Source organism: Amblyomma mixtum, chromosome 1, assembly GCF_055824585.1.
Source record: "Amblyomma mixtum isolate Tamu chromosome 1, ASM5582458v1, whole genome shotgun sequence".
In the NCBI taxonomy this organism is placed as follows: Eukaryota; Metazoa; Arthropoda; class Arachnida; order Ixodida; family Ixodidae; genus Amblyomma; species Amblyomma mixtum.
This window is the reverse complement of record NC_143012.1, coordinates 69,722,023-69,741,982: the sequence shown is the minus strand read 5'-3', so window position 1 is coordinate 69,741,982 and position 19,960 is coordinate 69,722,023. Positions and strand designations below refer to the sequence as shown.

The window sequence follows — 19,960 nt, the reverse complement described above, 5'->3', positions numbered from 1 at the left end:
GGGACCAAGAAAACGTCGCTTCGCGGCCGCCGCGGCTAATGATGATGCCCATGGCCGTTGGGCTGCCTAATATCAATACAGTTCTAGTTGCGGTTCTGGTTTGAAATTCGCGGCGTTTGTGGGCTTCAGTCTAACTTGAGAAGTTTCTTCAAATAATCGTACTTCACATGCATGTGCTTGCATAAAATAAAATCAAAGCATGTAATTGCTGACAGCCTAAATAATTCATTCCTAAAAACTTCATATTGCGAAAGCAAAAAAAAATAAAATTTAAAGGCAACATAATTTTAATGTGTTTTCTGGTAAGCTGTTTGCACATTTCCAAATCTTCCACTGTGCTGAAAGAAAAACATGTATGAATGTCATCTGAATATCCACTAACTGATATCTGAATCCGATAGTCCTCTCAACATGCAGAGGATATCGATACATAGACATTGGACGTTAGGACCATTAGTGGACATCCTCTGCATATTCATGGTTTGCTGGGAAACAGCTCGGGTGCAGCAACCAACGCACTTGTCTTTATGGTGCAGAGCCTCTTGTGCCAATTTAAGGAAGCCGCTCACATCGTCCCTGTCCAAAAAGCTGAATCAGAGTATCTGCACCAGTTGCTGCGGAAAGTAATATGTGGCCTGGAAGAAATTGGCTACAGGGTAGTGTGTGTTGTAAGTGCAACAATGCCATCAACACAAAGGCTATGTCTCACTTCTCGTCACCTCCTTCTAAACAAATTGTTTATTCGCATCCATCGGACCCTGCAAGGCCTCTTTTTTTGTAATAGACCCGGTACACATACTAAAGTGTATACGCAATAATTGGCTTAACCAGAAAAACGACCAACATTGTTTCTACTTTCCCGAGTTCGAAAAAGACCACACTGGAGGACAGCGAATGCTCTCTGCGTCATTTGCTACCATCAGGAATCTATACAACTTGGAGTGCGAGAGGCTGTTAAGCTATGGCTACAGACTGTCAAGAAAAGCTCTCAATCCATCGAACATCGAACGACAAAATGTAAAGTTGGCTTTGCAAATTTTCAATAAATACCTTCCTCAGGCCCTGCGAGCCCTTGGGATGAAGCACAACCTCTTATTTTTCGAAGGGACTGCCACTTTCATTGAGTTGGTGGTGAAATGGTGGAAGATTGTGAACGTGAGGACGCCTTGGAAGGGAAAAAAGCTTAGAGACAAGTTGCAAGAACCAGTGTTTAATTCGGAAAATGACATCAAGATTAATTTACTTCACAATCTCTTGGCCTGGTTGGAGGAGTGGAAAGGCAAAAGTTTGGACAGCGGTACGCTAACAAGAGAGACCCATGCCGCTATCGACCACACAACATATGCTTTTGTGGAGTTTACGAAGTACTGCTTCGAAGAGCTCAAGCTATCATATTGATGCGGGTAGACGACGACGACAAAGAGCGATGGCACGAGTGGGAAGAGTAGAAGAGGACAACGAAGTTCGGACTGTGTTCTCAGTGCCGCTCGAAGCTGTTCTTGTCTATTTGTAAATATCTGTAAATATATTCTTTCCCGCAACATATTTGGTGGAGGTGCGGCTTTCCCCTACGTCTACCGACGACGGAGCTCCGCAGCGGCCGCCAGTTGCCTTCACTCATCATGACCCAAGACGCCGCCCAGAAAACCTCAGCCCCGGCCATGACATCACTCGTTCTTTCTCCCCCTCGTGACCCTGGGACCTTTTCTGGTACCGACAACACTGACGTCGACGACTGGATCAACATGTACGAGCGAGTGAGTACCTACAACCGCTGGGATCCGACCCTCATGCTCGCAAATGTAATATTCTATCTAAAAGACACTGCCCGGGTCTGGTATGAGACGCACGAAGACCATCTGACCAGCTGGGACGTGTGCAAAGAGAAACTCCGCGAATTGTTTGGACGGCCGCTCGGCCGAACGCTGGCCGCTAAGAAGGACCTCGCCTCCCGAGCTCAAACATCTACGGAGTCATATGTGTCGTACATTCAAGATGTGCTGGCCCTCTGTCACAAAGTTGACGCCAACATGCCAGAGTCTGACAAAGTCGGCCACGTGTTGAAGGGAATCGCCGACGATGCCTTCAACTTGCTCGTATACAAGAACTGCACTACAGTCGACGGAATTATTAAGGAATGTCGACGCTTCGAGGAAGCCAATATGTCCTTCTAGGAAAGATCCAAACCGACATTCTGGAGGAGCGCTTCGGAAAGTACAGGATGCTAGCTGGATCCCAGTATCATGTGTCGATGAGGCAAGTGTATGAATGTGAAAAGAAGCTACAGCTACAAAGCACTTTGCCAGCCATCAGTAAGGATGATGGGATGAGCTTCACTTGCGACCAGACTATCCACGACCTAGCCTAAATGTAGTGGTGACCGAAGATGCACTGTCGGAACCAAAAGACATCGTCCCGGTGCTGGTATATGTGGCAGGCTATGCAGTGTACGCAACACTTAAAAAGCTCAAGTGTACAAAATGCAGGGATGCGCGCACGGAAAAAAGGACGACATCAATATCCGACACGGATGGACGACACGACCTTGTGAAGCAACTTGACAGGGGCAGGCTTGTTTACCCAGCAACATTTGCCGTCAACGCTGTCGCACACAACTACGTAGTTGTTAAGCAACTATCAACAAACAAGGACTTTTTCATTTAGTCACGGACCTCACGCTTGAACTGCTCGCCGGTGACGATTCCTCAGAGTTTGACACCTGCGAGGATGGCCACAAGTGCGAAGTTGTTCTAAAACACCTCTTGTGGTGTAGCACGAACATTTTCCTCAAGAACTACTGCTGCAAGATGAACGACAAAATATTGGATGCCAACGCCAAGGCGAAAAAGAGAAAAGCTGAGACTCTGCGTAATAAGGCAGCGGTTCCGTTGTAAATAGCAACATGAGTGTTTTATATGTCAACTTCTAAACCCACTTGTTATGTTGTAAATACTGTGGCAATGTATGTACCTGTATCGAAAGCGATCGTATTCATGTAAAATATGACCCTAGAACAAATACATGTATCTCCAATAAAAATACACATACGCAGTTGTGAAAGCTATTCGAGAGTTTTTGATTCTTCATTATCGCATGCTTCATAAAACCAGATGAAAAAAGGAAAAGTTTTAAAATCTTGGCAAATTTATTTCAAGTAATGCATGAAGAAAAACATCTACTGAGAAAGTCGAGAAGGCGCAATGCGTTAGAGGTGCTGACATCAGTGCTTAAACAATCTTTGCACAGATGGTTTGCGGCTAGTGCCTCAAAATAAATTCCGCGTAAATTGTCTGCTATTCATTCCAGTATTTTAACGAAAGAAAAAAATGTGGACTGATAAATGTAAGCTTATTGCTGCTAGTTGATTCCGGTCGCGATTCCTTAAGCTCCGCCGTAAGTGGCGGCGACTGTGGGCCTCTTTTCGTGACGTCACGGGAGGAGCACCGGCCGTGGTGAGGGCTACGTCGGCTGCGTCTCCGGTGAAAAAAAAAAAAAGAAAACGACTCGGAAGTTGCGCACCCGCAAGACTACCGTCATTGGCTAGTCTCGCGCGGCACTTCCGGGCGTTGGGCGATATTTTCTGCAAACCCAGAAACCGGGCGACGCAATGAGCGACAGTGAGCGACAGTGGTTCGGCGGCCCTCATTTCATCGCGCGGCGTGTCGCCGCGAATTATCGCCTAGGGCCGTTTCACATGCATGCGATTCTCGCCTGCGACGCTGCGAATTCTGTCGGTCTGCGATTGGAGAGGGCCGTCGGTCTAGCCGCAGACGGTCTGCGACCAAGTTCCGTCCGGTTGGAATCCAGTCGCAGCGTTGGTGTCATGGAGGAAGGAAAACTAAGGAGAGGCCCTTCGTATTCGCAATGCATTGGCAAGAATGTGGCGGAAGTGACGTCAAAATTTAGGCTTAAAAAGTAGGGCCACTAGCAACGTTGTCGTTGTTGCTAAGAAAACTCGGGCCACTAGCAACGGCGTACGGCGTCGTTAGCGTCGTTGTTGCTAGGGGCCCGAGTGTTTCTCGGTGGCGGTGGACGGGCTTTCGGCACGGTGTGTTCGGCCTTGCGTGTTAAAGTCTACATGCCTGGCGTCGTGAGGTTACGCACGCATCTAAGATTGCTTTTAAATGCAGCAAATAACCGCTCATTTGATATTTTGTTCGTCAAACTTGGTGTCGTTACGCGGAGCGATCGATGCATTGAAATGAATCTCGCGAAAAGGTGGCACTCCGGAACCGCGCTTCGACACGCGAAGAAGCGTTGATTGTTTTGATCAGCGAACTTTCGCACCTCACCAAACAGCACAGAAACATGAAGCCGCTCTCGGCGATGCTGAGCTGCGTGTCGAAGGCCACACGGCGGGTGTACGGTAGCCCGAGCAGGATGGTGAGCTGAGCTATAAGCGGCGCGCAATGTCGTCTTTCTTCGCCTGGCGTCGGAAAAGGTTCACCGCACCTGTGTGCCGGTCTGTGTCTAGGTGCGTGTTTGCGGGGAGGGAGGTGTAGGAGTGTAGCGGCGAGCGACGCGGTTTTTTTTATTCCTTCCTTTTACGAAGCGCTTGCGAGCCGCGCGCGATCCCCGCCCCGTAGCTCGGTGGAGAAAGAAGATAGTGAGGAGAGCCGAGCCAACTTCCGGTTGCGGGGCGGCTTCACAAAAAGTGACGTCAGGGCCTCTCCTTAGTTCTTTCCTTCCTCCATGGTCGGTGTGTTCGCTCTGCGACTGACCAATGGGCAGCGCCGAGACGACACGTGACGTGACGTCACGCGGGAGCAGCTGCCGCGGCCAAGACCGGTCTCCAGGCGCGCGAGCGAGAGCGCACGTGCGTCGAGACCGGCCGCGGCAACAGCTCGCACGTGACGTGACGTCACGCGCCGTCTCGTCGTGGGGTCACGTGGGAGCTGTTCCCGCGGCATAAGCAAAACTGTTTATTCTAATCAAAACATACGAAATATTGCCTTGCATCTAAAAACACGCTGGTCATAACATCGTCAACACATTCCGTGCAGCGTTTCTGTCGCGTTTAATCGTGGGTTGCCTATGCGAACATCGAGCAACCTTGCGTGTCCCTCCGACCGAATTCGCTGGGTATGCGTTGCATGTGAAAGCACTGTGCGAAAATCGCACTGCGGCGTCACCGACTAGGCCGACTATTTTCGTTCTAGTCGCAGCATGTGAAACGGCCCTCATGCGGTTAGCGCTTTAATATGCGAATATGTAACAAGATCTCTTTGTAGTTTATCTCTCCCCATTCTTTCTAACTGTCCCTTCACTTCTTTCATTTCATTACTACAGCCCGCCTGGTATCCTTTGATTTCTGCTGCCCCAGCTCAGGTGCCGCACGGTCGCAGTCTACAGGTGTTTCGAATGTCATGACACCCTGCGCGCGCATATATATACTAGCTCACTTACAAGGAAAGGTCCCAATTAAGTGAAAAATTACCCAAAGAATGAGTTCTTGGGAAGCCTACACTTTTCATTGGTCTGGTTTTGAGAATATATGTAAGCATTACAGATGACAGCCATTCAGTTTCTCACAGCACCAGACGGGGGATGTTCAGAGGAAGCGGTCAGGTACATCAAAATGATCCGCTTTCTCCTTTGTTACACAATTCAGTGACCCCTTATATTAAATCACCATTGTTCCTTACTTCCCTTAAACCATCTGTGCTTCTCACTAGATGCTACGTTTTTGCGGGACATTCAATCTAAGAAGTAAGGCCTTTGTGTGAGGATATTAATGGGCCTTACGAATAGGCTCAAGGGCGCCCGCAGAACTTTTTCCAGGGGGGTGCACCCGATGGCCGGGTATAGGGGAGGCGGTAGGTTAGCACCAAAAAGGAACTATTTGTAGTATAAATTGCGCACATGAAACAAAAATTAGGGCTAGGCTTGGAGAACAAACAGAATTTATTAATTAACAAAGAATTGAACTCGATAAGCAAAATTCGATAACTTAATATCACCTAAGCGTGCTAATCAAGCTGTGTAGTTGTTTTCTACTAGTGCATAAATAACCGCAATTCCAGGAGGGGGGGGGGGGCAGTCGCCCCACTTGCCCCCCCCCCCCCCCCCTTCCGGACGCCCATGTCAAGGGCCGTTGGCATACTCCTCTAAGCCACTAATAAGAATGAGGAAGTTCAGACCGGGAATAAAAACGAAGTCTCAGAAATGCAGTGAAAGTATGAGTAGTTTATTTCAACCCGACTTTTCAGACGCTTGCCTGCCGTGGAACCGCTCCTTCAGTTGAAATTCTTCTCGTGCAGAGGACGATGACTCCCATCTCAAAGACTGTGGATCTCACCCATGAAAAAAATGCGGTTGTTTTTTCGATCCCTGATGTAGTAGATGAACGGGCGATCCACGGTGAACGGGGTGATATCCGGTGGAGGTCCATCCGCCGAACTGGGGGTCACTGCGGGCTCGACGGTTCCTTCTTCATCGACCTCAAAAGACGCCTTGTGGAACGCGGCCGAGATGTAGGTCGGCGTGGTCGCGCTGATTCCGCTGAAGTCGGCCCACTCTCCGAAGACGACGTTGAGTCCCAGGGCTCGCATGGTGGGCACCAGGTCGTAGCTGACGCTCACGTTGAACTTGGGCAGGCTGAGCGCTACCAGACAGGGGTAGAGACTCCTGCCGAGGTCTTCGAGAACCGCAAGGGACAGGTCGTCCCTGAGCTCTGCGAGCTCCACCGCGGAGTCCGGAAGCAGCACCACCATGGCGAACCTGTTTCCCGAGCACGGGATCTCCACGGCGGCCGCGCCGAGCACGTCGAGACGAGTGTAGGGGAAGTGGCTGGTGAGTTGCATCATCGGCTTACTGACCTCGGTGGTACCCAGGTTGAAAAAGGACTTGTTCCCTGAGTCCCACGGGTCGAACATGGTCAGCCAGGTAGCCTTGAAGTGGACGGTGGACAGGAAGAGAATCATGCCCAGCGGCTCATCTTCGGGCAGGATGCTGTCGATGTTTTCTCGCTCTAAAGCGTTGTCCTCCGCGTGGTCGACTGCGAAGCTGGCGAAGTCCACGGACATGAGCTCTGCGTCAAACACATCGTGCAGCTGCTGCCTGTATCTTTCGTCGATTTCGAAGCTGTCCTGCACCAGGACTATGTTGTCCACTTCCAGCGTCACGTTCGAGTACGTGCGCTCGAGGAGGAGCCTGTACGCCTGGAGGACCCAGGGTTTGTCCGTGAGGCCGACCTCGGTGTGACCCAGCACCGATGACAGCTGGTCTTCCGAGCTTTCCGCGGCGCCGGCGTAGGCCATGGCGAAAACGGCGGCGATGTAAGTCGGCGAGAAGAACACGTTGGAAGAAGGATTCTCCGTCGCCAAGCGCTTGAGGAGGTTCACAGCGAAGTGGTTGTGAGCTTTCACGAGCGGCGCACCGTCAAACCTCATGGTGGATGTTTTCCGAGGTCTGGAGGTCGCATGTAAGGCGCCTCTTTTTATACCGACTGGCAGTGGTGTTTTTTTTTTTTGCTTTTTCCCCCTTCCTCTGCGGTGGCCAATGGGAGTTTCGATTTTTACCCCGGCCAGGCACAGCGAATGGCGCCTGAAGAATTTTCTCTCTCTTGAAAAAACGCTGTTCTGATTGGCTTAGCTTTGAAGCACGAGCGTCAAGCCACGCGCATGATTCATCCTAGCAGGAAGAGCAAGAAGGGCGCGGTACACTTCAGTCCAGACAATGGATCGCCCCCTCCCGACTGGGACGCGCACAAAGCCGCCGAAAAACCTGGTTGAGCCTTCTTTCCGGAAATTCCAGTGTGGGAAAGAATGCTCTGCTGCCAACTCTCGAGAGACGCTGCCATAGATTATTTGGTGACTTCACCAAGGGCACAAAGGAGACTGTCTTTGAGGCAGATGGACAGATGTCAGCAGATGTTACTCTGGGTCGGCATATTAGTCAGCGTTCCTTTCCTGCCAGGCTTGACGAACGTTGGCTTGACTATCTGGCGGGTATTTCTGGGAACGGCGAAGTGGTCACCTCTAAGACGTCTCGTCTACCGAGAACCGGATTCATGCTTTCGCTTTGTGCGATAGATAGGTGCAATACACAGATGTAGAACTAAGGTCCCTAGATCGGCTTTAGTAGATGGGCTGCGGTGTCTTGCACCTGACACTTGGACTACCTCGTCTCTTGCTGGCCTCCAGTGATGACTTGACCCAGTTCGGCGGCGAGGTGCTATGTATATTGATTTACGAACCCCCAGGCCTTTACAGGCATTGCACGAAAATGTAACTACAGAGAGGAGTAATTGTTTCTATTTATAGAAAGAAAAACGAACAAGGGTCGAAGGGGGTAGGCTCAGCCTTCCAGCCAACGTTTCGGCAAACGGATGAAGACAGGGCGCCTCTGGTCGAAACGTCGGCTGGCGGACATATTTTTTGTCGACAAAAGTGCCATCTTATCGGCTCCTCTTTGTTGTGGATCCCTGTTTATAAAATGCTAGGCGAAGAAATACGTGGTTGCGCGTAAAAAAAAATATTACTAATACAATTCGCGGTATACACTCCTCACCCGGTTTACCGAGGCAACATTGTTTGGAATTTTTTTCAGATTGCGCCTGCACCAGGTGCATCGAATTATTTTGGGAATTTCAGGCCATATTGCCGGATATTGAACAAGAAATTTTTGCACAGTCCACAACTAGTTTTCACGTGACGTCTCACTCAAGAACGAAGCGTTAAATGCCCCTCAAAGGGGCCCCCTCCCGGCCTATGGGGTGTACCGATTCCCTCCCTAGACAGATTCCGTTGGATCTGCTAGTGTGAAATCGACGTAGGGGGGCCAAGGTTAACCACAGCTTAATCTAGGATTAACCGTGGTGTCATGAAAATTGGGCATGGAGAGCGCGTCGCCCTATTTTGCCGCTTTGGTCATCGCCTCCCATTTGGCGAAGAGACAGTACATTTCTATCCGGCTTGAGTGCAAGATTATCTCCAAAAATATTATTTAAAAAGATTCAAGATTATCTTCAGGGAGCAATCACTGAACGTTGAGCTATTTTATTCCAGCGAAGTAATACAGCTAATGATTTGCAGATTATACTGTGCATTTTAGAGCTTGGCTACGCCTCGTGCGTCAAGTACACATTTCGAATTCTGCTTATCCCTAGCTTTGACATGAAGGACAGGCTGGTGGGGAGGTGACAGCTTTCTAATTTGCCCACAGTCACGTATGTGTGATCCATCCACCTGCCCCACTAATCCCCGGAATGCATTCACTTACATTCTGTAAATTAGTATCCTATACCGTCTACCGCTTGTGGTTCTAGCTGACCGACCAGCCGCGGTTGCTGACTACGTAGTTATGGCATTCGTCTGCTGATCACAAGGTCGTGGGATCGAATCCTGGCCGCAGTGTCTGGTTTTCGTGGAAGGAATGCAAAAAAAACTTGCCAATTGTTTAGCTCTGGTTAAACCGGGTAAATTGCGTAAGCAATGGTATGCGCGTCCTTCTAGCGATTCTGCCGCGCGTTGCCTTCGAATGGTAGCATTGCGGCGTTCCTAAGCGGTGAGGGGTTGAGATTCATCGGCTTCATAGCCTTTGGGAAACGCGCCTTCAAGACCGCAACGTTGAACCTGTCGTTTCGCCCTGAATTCATTTTAGCCAAATGTTGCTGCAGGTAACGGAGATTTACAAAGAATTGGACTTTTTACCGTGTTGGTTTCCTCTCCTGATGCGCTGTATATCCTTGCCTACCTTTTAGTTATAATACCCATTCTACCTAACAAATATTCATAAATTAGGGTGCCAAAGAATTCCCAGAAAAAAGACCCGATTATTGCTTTGAGTGACAAGAATTACGCTTCTGGCGCACACAAGATGGCTTGCGCTACCACTAGCCACCCTGGGGAGTAAAGAAAGGGGGCCCAAGAGCATGGTGGAAGAGGCTGTGGGAAAATAATTTATTTTCAAGCTTGGTGCGTGCCAATCAGGTTGGACAACGCAGCTCGGCAAGCTGCTGTGGCACGGCTGAGGCATCCATAAAGTGCTCAACGGAGCTGTCCTCCAGTGAACTGATCTGTCATATCTGAAGTAATCGTTGCGCTCCACTTGGGAGGGGACTGTTGGGCTGCATTCAAACAAATTACTCGTCCTGCTCGTGCACGATGGCCTCACGAAGCGCCAAGCCCGCAAAGAGATGCATGATAAGTTTAATTATGGCCATCACAGAACAAAAACAAAAATGATTAAATAACACCGAATTTTGCGAAACACAGTCTGCGTGAAGACACTAGCAACATGATTTACAGTATAATTTTTAATTTATGCTTAAGGACCAACACCACATTAGTTGCACAGAGTGGAATTTAATTTACTAAACTTCCTTGTACCAAATGGTTCATTTTTAGTTTGATGCGCCGTGTCGAGCAAAAAGAGAAGACCACCACGTGAACGGCACGCGCCGTTCACGTGGTCGCCGTTCAGGTGGTGTTCAGGATTTCACGGGAGGGAAGTGGACGTGGTTCCGGCCACCTGGGCCCAGGCCAACGAGGACAAAGAAACATAGGCAAAGTGAACCCACCCGAAGAGGAAGCGAAGCCCCAGGAAGCAGACAAAGAACAACTTCCCAGAAGCAAGCTCAAGTTCTTCAGAAGGAGGGCCCCTAACAAAGCGCGCCTGTCTTAATGACCCTCCACACCTAGCTAGTTCCAGCGAAAACGAGGCTGACAGGGAGGAGGAGAAAGGCGTGCCATCCCTCTGCGAGTTCTGTGGGGGCAAGGCATGTGACTGAGTTTGTTTCAGACAATAGTTATGACTCATCTCCAGACTACCCTCTCACCTCGCCTGTGGTGGACTTGGAGGAGAACCCTTCCGTAGTCTGACTAACCGACCCCCCTCCCGATCCCCCCCCACCACCACCACCACCACGACTTTTTTTCTTGTACTAGGCACGCTGAACTGTCGCGCCCTCACGAGGGCAGCTAAGCAAGGGGAAGTCGACACGTCATTCGAAGGGGAACTTCGACACGTCATTCGGTACGAAATCCTACTGGAGCTTTGGGACAAGGGGATCGGGGGGGGGGGGGGGGGGGTCGCTCTTGTTTTCCTTCGCGACAACGGAGTGAAGGTGCTGCGCCATGACCGAGATATTGAAGGTCGCTTCATTTCCACGTTTTTGAACAACGGCATGCGTGTGTTGAACATCTACGCACCTTTCGGCACGTAAAGCCCTGGTGGTTATAAATGAATATATACCAGGTGTTCCAGCTAAATGTAGCCAAGCTTTTAAAAAACACGGGATGCCCTAGCCGTCTGAAACCAACTGAGGGTTCTTTAGAGTCGCGTGACCTAGCCTGGAACATTTTTTTCGTTTTCCAAAGTTAAGTAATTAGTTAATCTTAATAAGCTAACTTTAATTATTGACTTGATGAACAAAGTGTCAATGGAAAAGTTGCAGATCGCTTTGAAAAACAGCTGGCTGAAACATTTGCAGCAACGTACTATTTGCGTAAAATAGTTTTTTTACCGGCCGTTAACCGTAATTCAGACAATAAAAAAAGCTTCCACATGACAACCGTGCCACTTCAACGTCCCAAGATGCACCTTAGAGAATAAAATTCTGTTTTCCTGAAGTCCTCACCTCGATGAGACTTTGGGTGCACATTGGGGCAGAGATGCGAGCGAGCAACTGGTCACGTGTTAACTTTCTTTTAAGGCCGATAAATGAAGCTACGCAAATCGTACCGTGATGGAAACAGCACTACTGGCGGTTTTTCGAGGCGATCTAAAACATTTCCATTGACACTTTTTTCCTAAAGTCTATAAATAAAAAGTTAGCTAATTAAGCTTAACTAATTTACTTTGATGAATGAAAAAACTACTCGAGACTAGGCCATGCGACTCTGAACAACCTTTAGTTGGTTTTCCAGGACTAGGACACTTCGTCTTTTTTAAAAGGTTGGTTACATTTAGCAGGGTTGCCAGATCGCTCCGACCTCAGATAGCCAAATTGGGCTCCATAGTAGCCAAAAGCGAAATTTTTGCGTAGCCCAAAAGTAGCCAAAAATATTTGTGTTTGTGATGACATTTCTTAAGCTGACTGAAATAATTTTCGGCAAGAATATTTACATATTAGATTTCTTTCCCGCACATGTCTGAGGTGGTGCGCACGGCATGTTCTTTCCGTTGTTACGTTATGGTGGCTACCATAGTTACGTTTCGCCGCCGTGAAGTGCGCTAACCCGTACGGCTAACCAGGAGCGCCAACCAGGTCCTGAAGATATGGCCGCAGTTCCACTTTGCAGGCGCGGCCGTAGGCCATATCACCTGAGGCGGATGACGACAGCGTCTGCACGCGGAAAAGAACGGCGGCGCTATATAACGGAATCGCAGCTCTAGTTTAGGAATATTTCACCTTTTAAATGTTCGCGCGCACATTAGGCACATCGACAGTGAAAATGCCTTGCTGTATACTTACGCAGCCTCACATTTCAATTTTATGCATTAAGAGAAAGGTTCTCACGGAGAGCGTCACGTCAAAGCGTCTAGCATGCGCCTTCTTAAAACTACATTCGACGATATGCATGAGCTCAGAATAAGTCAAGGATATATGCCATTAGACGATAATCTATGTCGATTTTATGTTCAGTCTAAGAGCACGTTCGCAATAATGACAAAAACATATTAGCCTTGAATTCCGACTCCTTTTCCATTCCTTCTTGTAGTTCCGGATCTACATCGCCCACTTGGCCATTGTGAAGGTTCTCGTAGCGACGGATCTAATGCCATGTCATGCCCCTAACTTCCGCCGCCTTCATTAGTTACAGTGGGTTCCGCGCCGCGCCGAAGGATGGCGCCATGGCTCCGTGTGAGTTAGGGAGCCTACATGTCGCTTGGCTTAGGGTGGTGACATCTCTCCCAGTGTTGCCGAAAACGGCCGCTAAACATGACGGGCAGCCATGTTGGTCCCCTTGAAGAGAGCATCCCCGGCTTTCAGTGGCGTGGTCGCTGGGGCGATCTACAACATTAGTTTATATTCTAGTTTATCGGCGTCTCTTTCGAAGCTAGTACCAACAGATGACGCCGTTCCGACGACATAGAGCAGTTCTCAGCGACGGTGCATTACACTGCGCGCGTCATCACGCAAAAGGCAGCGCTTATCAATTACGTAAAAAGGGTTCCTCGTCACGATGAGCACTAACTGAGCTTATGTGTTGGGCGTTCAGAATTCAATGTTATAACGGTAATCGAAAGATTCCGCAGGCCCACTTTTTAATGCTTATTAATTACTTGGTTCATGCGCGGCCTGCACAGAATGTGGCCGTAGTGGCTGTGTAGCTTATGTCAGGCATAATCACCGCAAGTGTTCTATCGTTGGATAGCTTATGTCGAGTATAATTGCACCGGACTAATTGTAGGTCTCCACTAATTACCGGTAATTAGTTAATTGTAATGTAATTGAAATTTACGCTACATCACTAAGTCGTATATCGCTGGATAGCTTATGTTGAGTACAATTGCACTGAACTAATCTTAATGCACCGGACTAATTCTAGGTCTCAATTAATTACCGGTAATTAGTTAATTGTCATGTAATTTGATGTAATTTGTGCCAGCCAACGTTTTCTTCGGTTGGGGTCAGCAGGGAAACGAAACATCCGTGTGCCGTTCCTGCCCCCGGGCATTGCTGCTGCGTAAGCTTTCTGGCGCACTTCGTGCAACAACCGACAACTTATGACTGTCCCACTCGACGATGAACGGCGATGAAGACGCAACTGCTGCAGCAGCTAATGCGCGCCTATGTACGGCGGGGAACAAGATGGCGCGGCGTCTTCCCGTAACCATGACAACGCGCGCGCTGGCAACATGGGTCTTAGCGGGAGGCGGCATGTGCTGTGTCAAAGGAAGTCACCACCCTAAGCCGGGAGGGGGCGCGACATGTAGGCTCCCTAGTGTGAGTGCACGCGGATTATGCAACAGACACGGCGCTCTCGCGTAGCTCGCAATGGTTCTCGAGGGCTGCACGTGTGCCGCTTGAGGCTGCAGAAAACAGCGTAGGCTCTTGCGAGTGGCGCGCTCGCTGTGTCCACCACGGGAATAGGAAGAAAGAGAAAAAGACCTTATTAATGCGCAAGCATTACTTGTCTGATGCATATGCTGAGCAGAATGTGCTCGCAGAACCAGAATAAAAAATACAAGGAAAGAATATGCCTGGCGGTGGGCTTCCAACCAGCCACCTACCGCAGCCGAAGCGGACGCCCAAACCACTAGGCCACGTCTACGGTTAACGGTTAACATGTGCAGGATCACGAAACCACGCAACAGAAGCGAAACAGTAGCATTTAATGCTTACGCATTCGCACCACGTAGGGAGACACGTTCTCTTAGTGTTTTCCCTCTATTCTGGCGCCAACGTCACCTGCAACACACGGCAACAGTCTATGTTCGGTGGCGCGCGCGCGCGGGTGGCGTTAGTTCGCGGATTAAGTGGAATCTATAGGCCATCAAGTGTTTCCTGGGGGCAACTGTCACGTAGTCTCCACTATAAAAGAAATCGAAGGGCCATGATCCTTGACCGCCTGACACACAAGTTTTCTGGAACAGAGCGTATTCTAATTGCATTTTGTAGCAGACGCGCTCAATTTCTTTAACTTGCTGTAGCCTGAATTTCGATTCCAGCATGCCTTTTATTTCTATCACTGCATAATTGTAACAGAGCACATTATAACTACTTTAACTTTTTTTTCACGCGCGAAAAAGATATAGCCCAAAAGTAGCCACATAGCCAAAACAAAATTTCTGATGCCAACTCGGACAAAAAGTAGCCCAATTTGGCTATTAATAGCCCAATCTGGCAACGCTGACATTTAGCTGGGACACCCGGGAAATAGCACCTCGCCGCCGAACTGGGACAAGTCATCACTGGAGTCCAGCAAGAGACGAGGAAGTCCAAGTGTCAGGTGCAAGACACCGCAGCCCATCTACTAAAGCCGATCTAGGCACCTTAGTTCTACATCTGTGTATTGCACCTATCTATCGCACAAAGCGAAAGCATGAATCCGGTTCTCGGTAGACGAGACTTCTTAGAGGTGACCACTTCGCCGTTCTCAGAAATATCCGCCAGATAGTCAAGCCAATGTTCGTCAAGCCTGGCAGGGAAGGAACGCTGACTAATATGTCTACTGTTGTGAACGTGAATTTTCCTTGAACTACTGATTATAATGTTACATCCCGTTATCTACGAACATGGCCAACGAAACGAGCTCGTACAGCAAAAGGAGACGACAAGCACAGGGCCGGATTATGAAAAATGGGGGCCCTGGGCTAATGCGGATGTAGGCCCCCTCTCCCTCTACTTGCCCCCTCTTTCCTGCTCCCCGCTACACGACTAGAATATATGCCATGTTTCATTTTAATTCCAACAAGTAAAAAGAGCGAAGGCGATCAATGGGATTCCTGCAGAAGTAACGCAGTAACATTAGGTTTACAGCGCAAAAAACACCAGGCGACTTTTAGAACGCCCGACACGTGTGCGTATATGGCCGAGCGCCGAACGCCACGGAAGAGCCACGTGGGCCGACCGACAACTTGCGGCGCTGCAGTGCAGCGCGCCGCCTCCTCTCCTCTTGCAGTTACGCCGTAAACAAGCTGACCGACGGGTTTTGCTTCGCAGCGCTGTTTTAATGCTAGCGCATCAAGGAAAAGCAGGCTGAGCTAGCTTCCTAAAGCTGAGATGGGTGCTTCGGCAGCGACTAGGAAATAGAGACACTCGTTAATTAGTGCCCGAGAGGGTAATATTACAAGTTATTAAAATTAATTTGATCACACGATGAACTTTTACTACTGCCCTCGTGGGGAAAATTTGAATAGGAGAATTAAAGTCCCGGCTCAGTGGTTAGATGCTCGGCTGCTGAGCCGAGTACCCGGATTCAAACCCAGCCATACGGCGACCGTGTTTTGATGGAGGCAAAATGCAAAAAGGCGCCCGTGTGTTGGGCGATGTCAGAGCGCGTTAAAGATCCCCAGGTGGTCGAAATTATTTCTGAGCTCTACACTACGGCACCTATTTCTCTCTTTCATTCACACCTTCATTCTACGAAACCAATACTTAGAAAAAAGAAAGAACAAAATAAATTGTCCCGGCCACGCCGGTCGCATTTCGCTGGAGGCGGAATGTTAGAGGCCCGTGTAATATGCGACATCAGTGCACTTTAAAGAACCCGAGGTGGTCGAAATTATCCGCGTGCTGTATAGCCGGAGGTGATTTGGGACATTAAAGCCCATAAATCTAAACATAAACCCATAAACGAGTGTTTCGCTTTCCTAGTGGCCGCCGGAGCACGAAGTGAAACTGTGGGACCTCAAAGAAGCTAGCACATCCCGATTTGTTTTTCAGTTTGGTAAAGCTAAAAAAAAAAAATTCCGGTGTTATTACTGTAAGGAGTGCGACAAAATTTAGGAGACGCGTGCTGTTGTAAACACCAGCACATCTGTTCACTGAGCGAATTCACTTAATCTGCATTCTGTTTTCTGAAAAAGCTAGGATTTGTTTGGATCACTAAATCTAATCCTGTGAGGAGACGCTTGATTGCACCCAAACCTTCTTTATTAAAATTCAAGTATCAGACTGCAGTAATCGTTATACACGTTACACAATAAATATACAACAGATATATACAATACTTAAGGCAATACAAACACCATAAAGTTCACTAGAATACATATGAAAATTACCAACTCTAATTGCAAAGCATATTTTAAAATACTTTCGTTGAAGGAAAGACAAGCAAAGATGACACCAAATAAATGTGGCACTATCAAAAACAACAACAATACAGCTCATTACAAGCAGGCTCAATATCACAAGAACAAGCAAGAGACGGACAGCGAAGATTTACATCTTTTGAATTACACTGCTCAGAGTTTCATCGTTAACATGGAGGGTGGGAGATGATACATGCAACAAAGTCGTTGGAACTTTTCATGTACTCCGCAAACAGTTCATTTTAAAATGGCATTTTTCGCGCCTTCGCTTTGGCGAAATCAGATATAGTCTGTTCGAAAGATAGATCGCGGAGGTCACTTTACATGGTCATGATAGCAAGCGAGTTCAACTCATTGTCAAGGAGGCTCGAACGAAGGCGACTTTTTATCAGCGACAACTTAGAAAACGATCTCTCGGTCTCACAGTTTGTCATAGGTATGCTTAAGTATATTCTCAAAGCAATGGAAAGGTTCAGAAACACATCAGTAAGCTTTCTTTCTTGCAGCAACTTCATTATTCCCAGGGAACTCGTGTCTTTGCACACAGAGTTGTGCAGAAAGTTCGCAAACTGAACGATTTCAGCAGGAAATGCTGGTTCCAAATCATTTTCGTAGGTTTTCACCAACCTCTCAGCCTGCTGTGCCAGAGAGCTAGGCCTCGCTCCCAACCTCTGTCAGCAATTTTACGAATCCGAACCTTTCGCAGAGCTCAGCGTAGGCAGCCTTTCGCACGCGCAAAGCAGAGCCTAGGCTATCCAGCACGACATTGAAGGTCTCCACGATAAATTTTTCATTACCTCGTAGCACACTATCGCTTTTTCCGTCCGGGTGCTTACTCAAAATGATACGTTTGCCCTCATCCTGATAACATTTATTTGTACTTAGCGTGCGTGCTCTCTCCTCGAAGGTATCAAAGAGAGGTCGCAACGAATTAACAAAGCCTTCTAGAGAGCTCAGCAGTTCTACAGCAGTAGAAATTTCTAATCCTGGTTTCTGAACTGCTACGCTCGTTTTGTCAAAGCTCTCCAAGATTTCACTCCAGAAAATTGCCATGAATGCAGTCTCTAGTTTTGTCATCTTCTTGAAGAGAGAGTGCGCCTCGTTCCGAGTGTCACCGTTTTCTTCTTCATTCTTTGAGATCGCTTCAAGGCAGCACAAGACTGCTTTGAAATTTTTCAAAATGGCCTTACATGATTCAGCGTGCCTTGACCACCTGGTCTGAGAGAGACTTTTCAAAACAAGCTGCTCACAGTCATCACTTTCACCCATGCTGTTCAAAAGATGTTTCCATCGCTTAGGTGAGGCAGCAAAGAACACATACAGTCTCTGAGTTAGAGCAAAAAATTTGACAGCCTCAAGGCAACTGTCAACACTACACGCGCCAACTAAATTTAGTGAATGACCAACACATGGGACGTAGACTGCCAATTCGTTCAGGTGTTTTATTTGAGCTTGCAGTCCTTTGTACTTTCCTGACATATTACTCGCGTTGTCGTATGCTTGGCCCCTACAATCACCAATTGAGATGCCATTGGCTGTCAAGAGGGTCATCACGGTGTCGAAAAGATGCAAGCCGGTATGCGATTCAGTTGGAACAAATCCAAGAAACCGTTCGTACACTTGCCCATTTAAGTAGTATCGTAAAACAACTGACAGTTGATCAACGTGTGTAAGGTCTGGAGTGGAATCAACAATTAAAGAGAAGTATTTTGCCCGTTTCACTTCGTCAACGAGACGATCTTTGACAGCCTTTGCCATATGCTCGATAAATTCGTCACAAATGGTTTTTGACAGGTACGATGGGTGACCTTTTCCCTTGTTCCCATAGCGTTTGATGTGCTCCTCTAGAAAGGGATCAAACTTGGCAATGACTTCAAGTACTCCCATGTAATTGCCATTTCTCGGTGAACCAAAAACTTCATCACTTCCCCTAAACGCTAGGCTGCGCTCAGCTAGAAGCGTAACTACAACGACTACGCGCTTCAACACCTCTCTCCAGTAAGCGGTCTCAGTGACAAGATGCTTAACCAGCTCCTTGTCAATTGTGCTGTTCGAGTTAGACCGGGCGAGCCATGCTGTCACACAGTTCCGGTGCTCGACGCTATTTTCATGAGCGCAAACCTTTTCTTCTGCTTTTTTCCAATCAGAAAAGCCATGAGTGGTGAAAGTACTCTGGTTGCTTCGAATTGAAAATAGTTTGCACATGAAGCAGTAAACGGAACCTTTGGACTCTGAATACATCAACCAGTGTCGCTCGTACGCTTCCCCATTTATAGCCTTTCGCACGAAAAGATGAGGTGATATATAACGCTTCTGAGTTGTGTATTGTCTTTCGGAAGACGGAAAAGTTTCTGCGCGATTTTGAAAATACACTGGTCCTTTCTTAAGGCATACACTCCGAAAGCTATCAGTAATGACGTCCGGTCACTTAGCAGGGTCACTTTGGAGAACCTGACAACCTACCTCCTGCTGCGGGGAGGTCTGTACTTCTTTGTTGTCGCAGCGAGAAGCCGTCTGACCAGTCCTCTCGAGGCACACTTTGTGGGTGGGAACACGATGACTCGAAGCCGCACTAGTAGGAAACAAGTGAGTCGGTTCTTGCAGTGTTGTTTGCTGGCGTTCGTCAGTAGAAGGAGGCTCATCGGGGATGTTTGGCGCCTGTTGATCAGCAGAAGCAGAAATCGGGCCTGGTGGAAAGGACACCTGGAGCTCCGTGGCAGGGGCCGGGCCGAGTAGCAACGACGTTGCTAACTCAAGAACAGGACAGACCTCGGTTAGCCTCGGTTGCTCAGATATATGGACGAACGAGGTTGGCACCGTTTTCCCAGGATCCAGACAACCAAGATGAGTGAAATCTGGCTTGTTGCCAGGAAACCGTAGTGATGGAGCTGGCAAGTCCTTCACAGAAGCACTGTCGGTACTATCGGGGTATTGGTACGGACTCTGGGTAGAGCAGTCATAATGCTCCGCAGAAGCTGCATTCAGAAGATACTTTGTCATCTTTGGCAGCCTCTTTTCACGATCTTCTCTTTCTAACTTCGCCTTTCGTTTAGACGCACCACTTTGATGCTTCCGACCGGGCATTTTCACATGAACGGACGGCGTCACAGCTGACAAAAAAGTTGAGATAAAATGGAATTTGACAGGTGTGCAAAGCACGAACGACGAACGCTGTTCCTCCGGACTTGGCGTGGCAAGACGAACGCGACCTCCTGATATCAGTTCAGAAGCGTTTGGGGGTAGGTAGGCCGGAGAC

General features: G+C 48.4%; 2 protein-coding genes across 2 annotated transcripts in view; one reads left to right on the top strand and one right to left on the bottom strand.

Moving 5' to 3' along the window:
• Positions 1-19,960, top strand: part of LOC149366670 (flap endonuclease GEN homolog 1-like) — a 517,650-nt gene that overhangs the window by 172,096 nt on the left and 325,594 nt on the right. The window lies entirely within an intron of this gene.
• LOC149366686 (uncharacterized) lies at positions 19,129-19,788 on the bottom strand. The gene has a single exon (XM_089566879.1). The coding sequence runs from the start codon at positions 19,786-19,788 to the stop codon at positions 19,129-19,131; it is 660 nt and encodes a 219-aa protein (XP_089423005.1).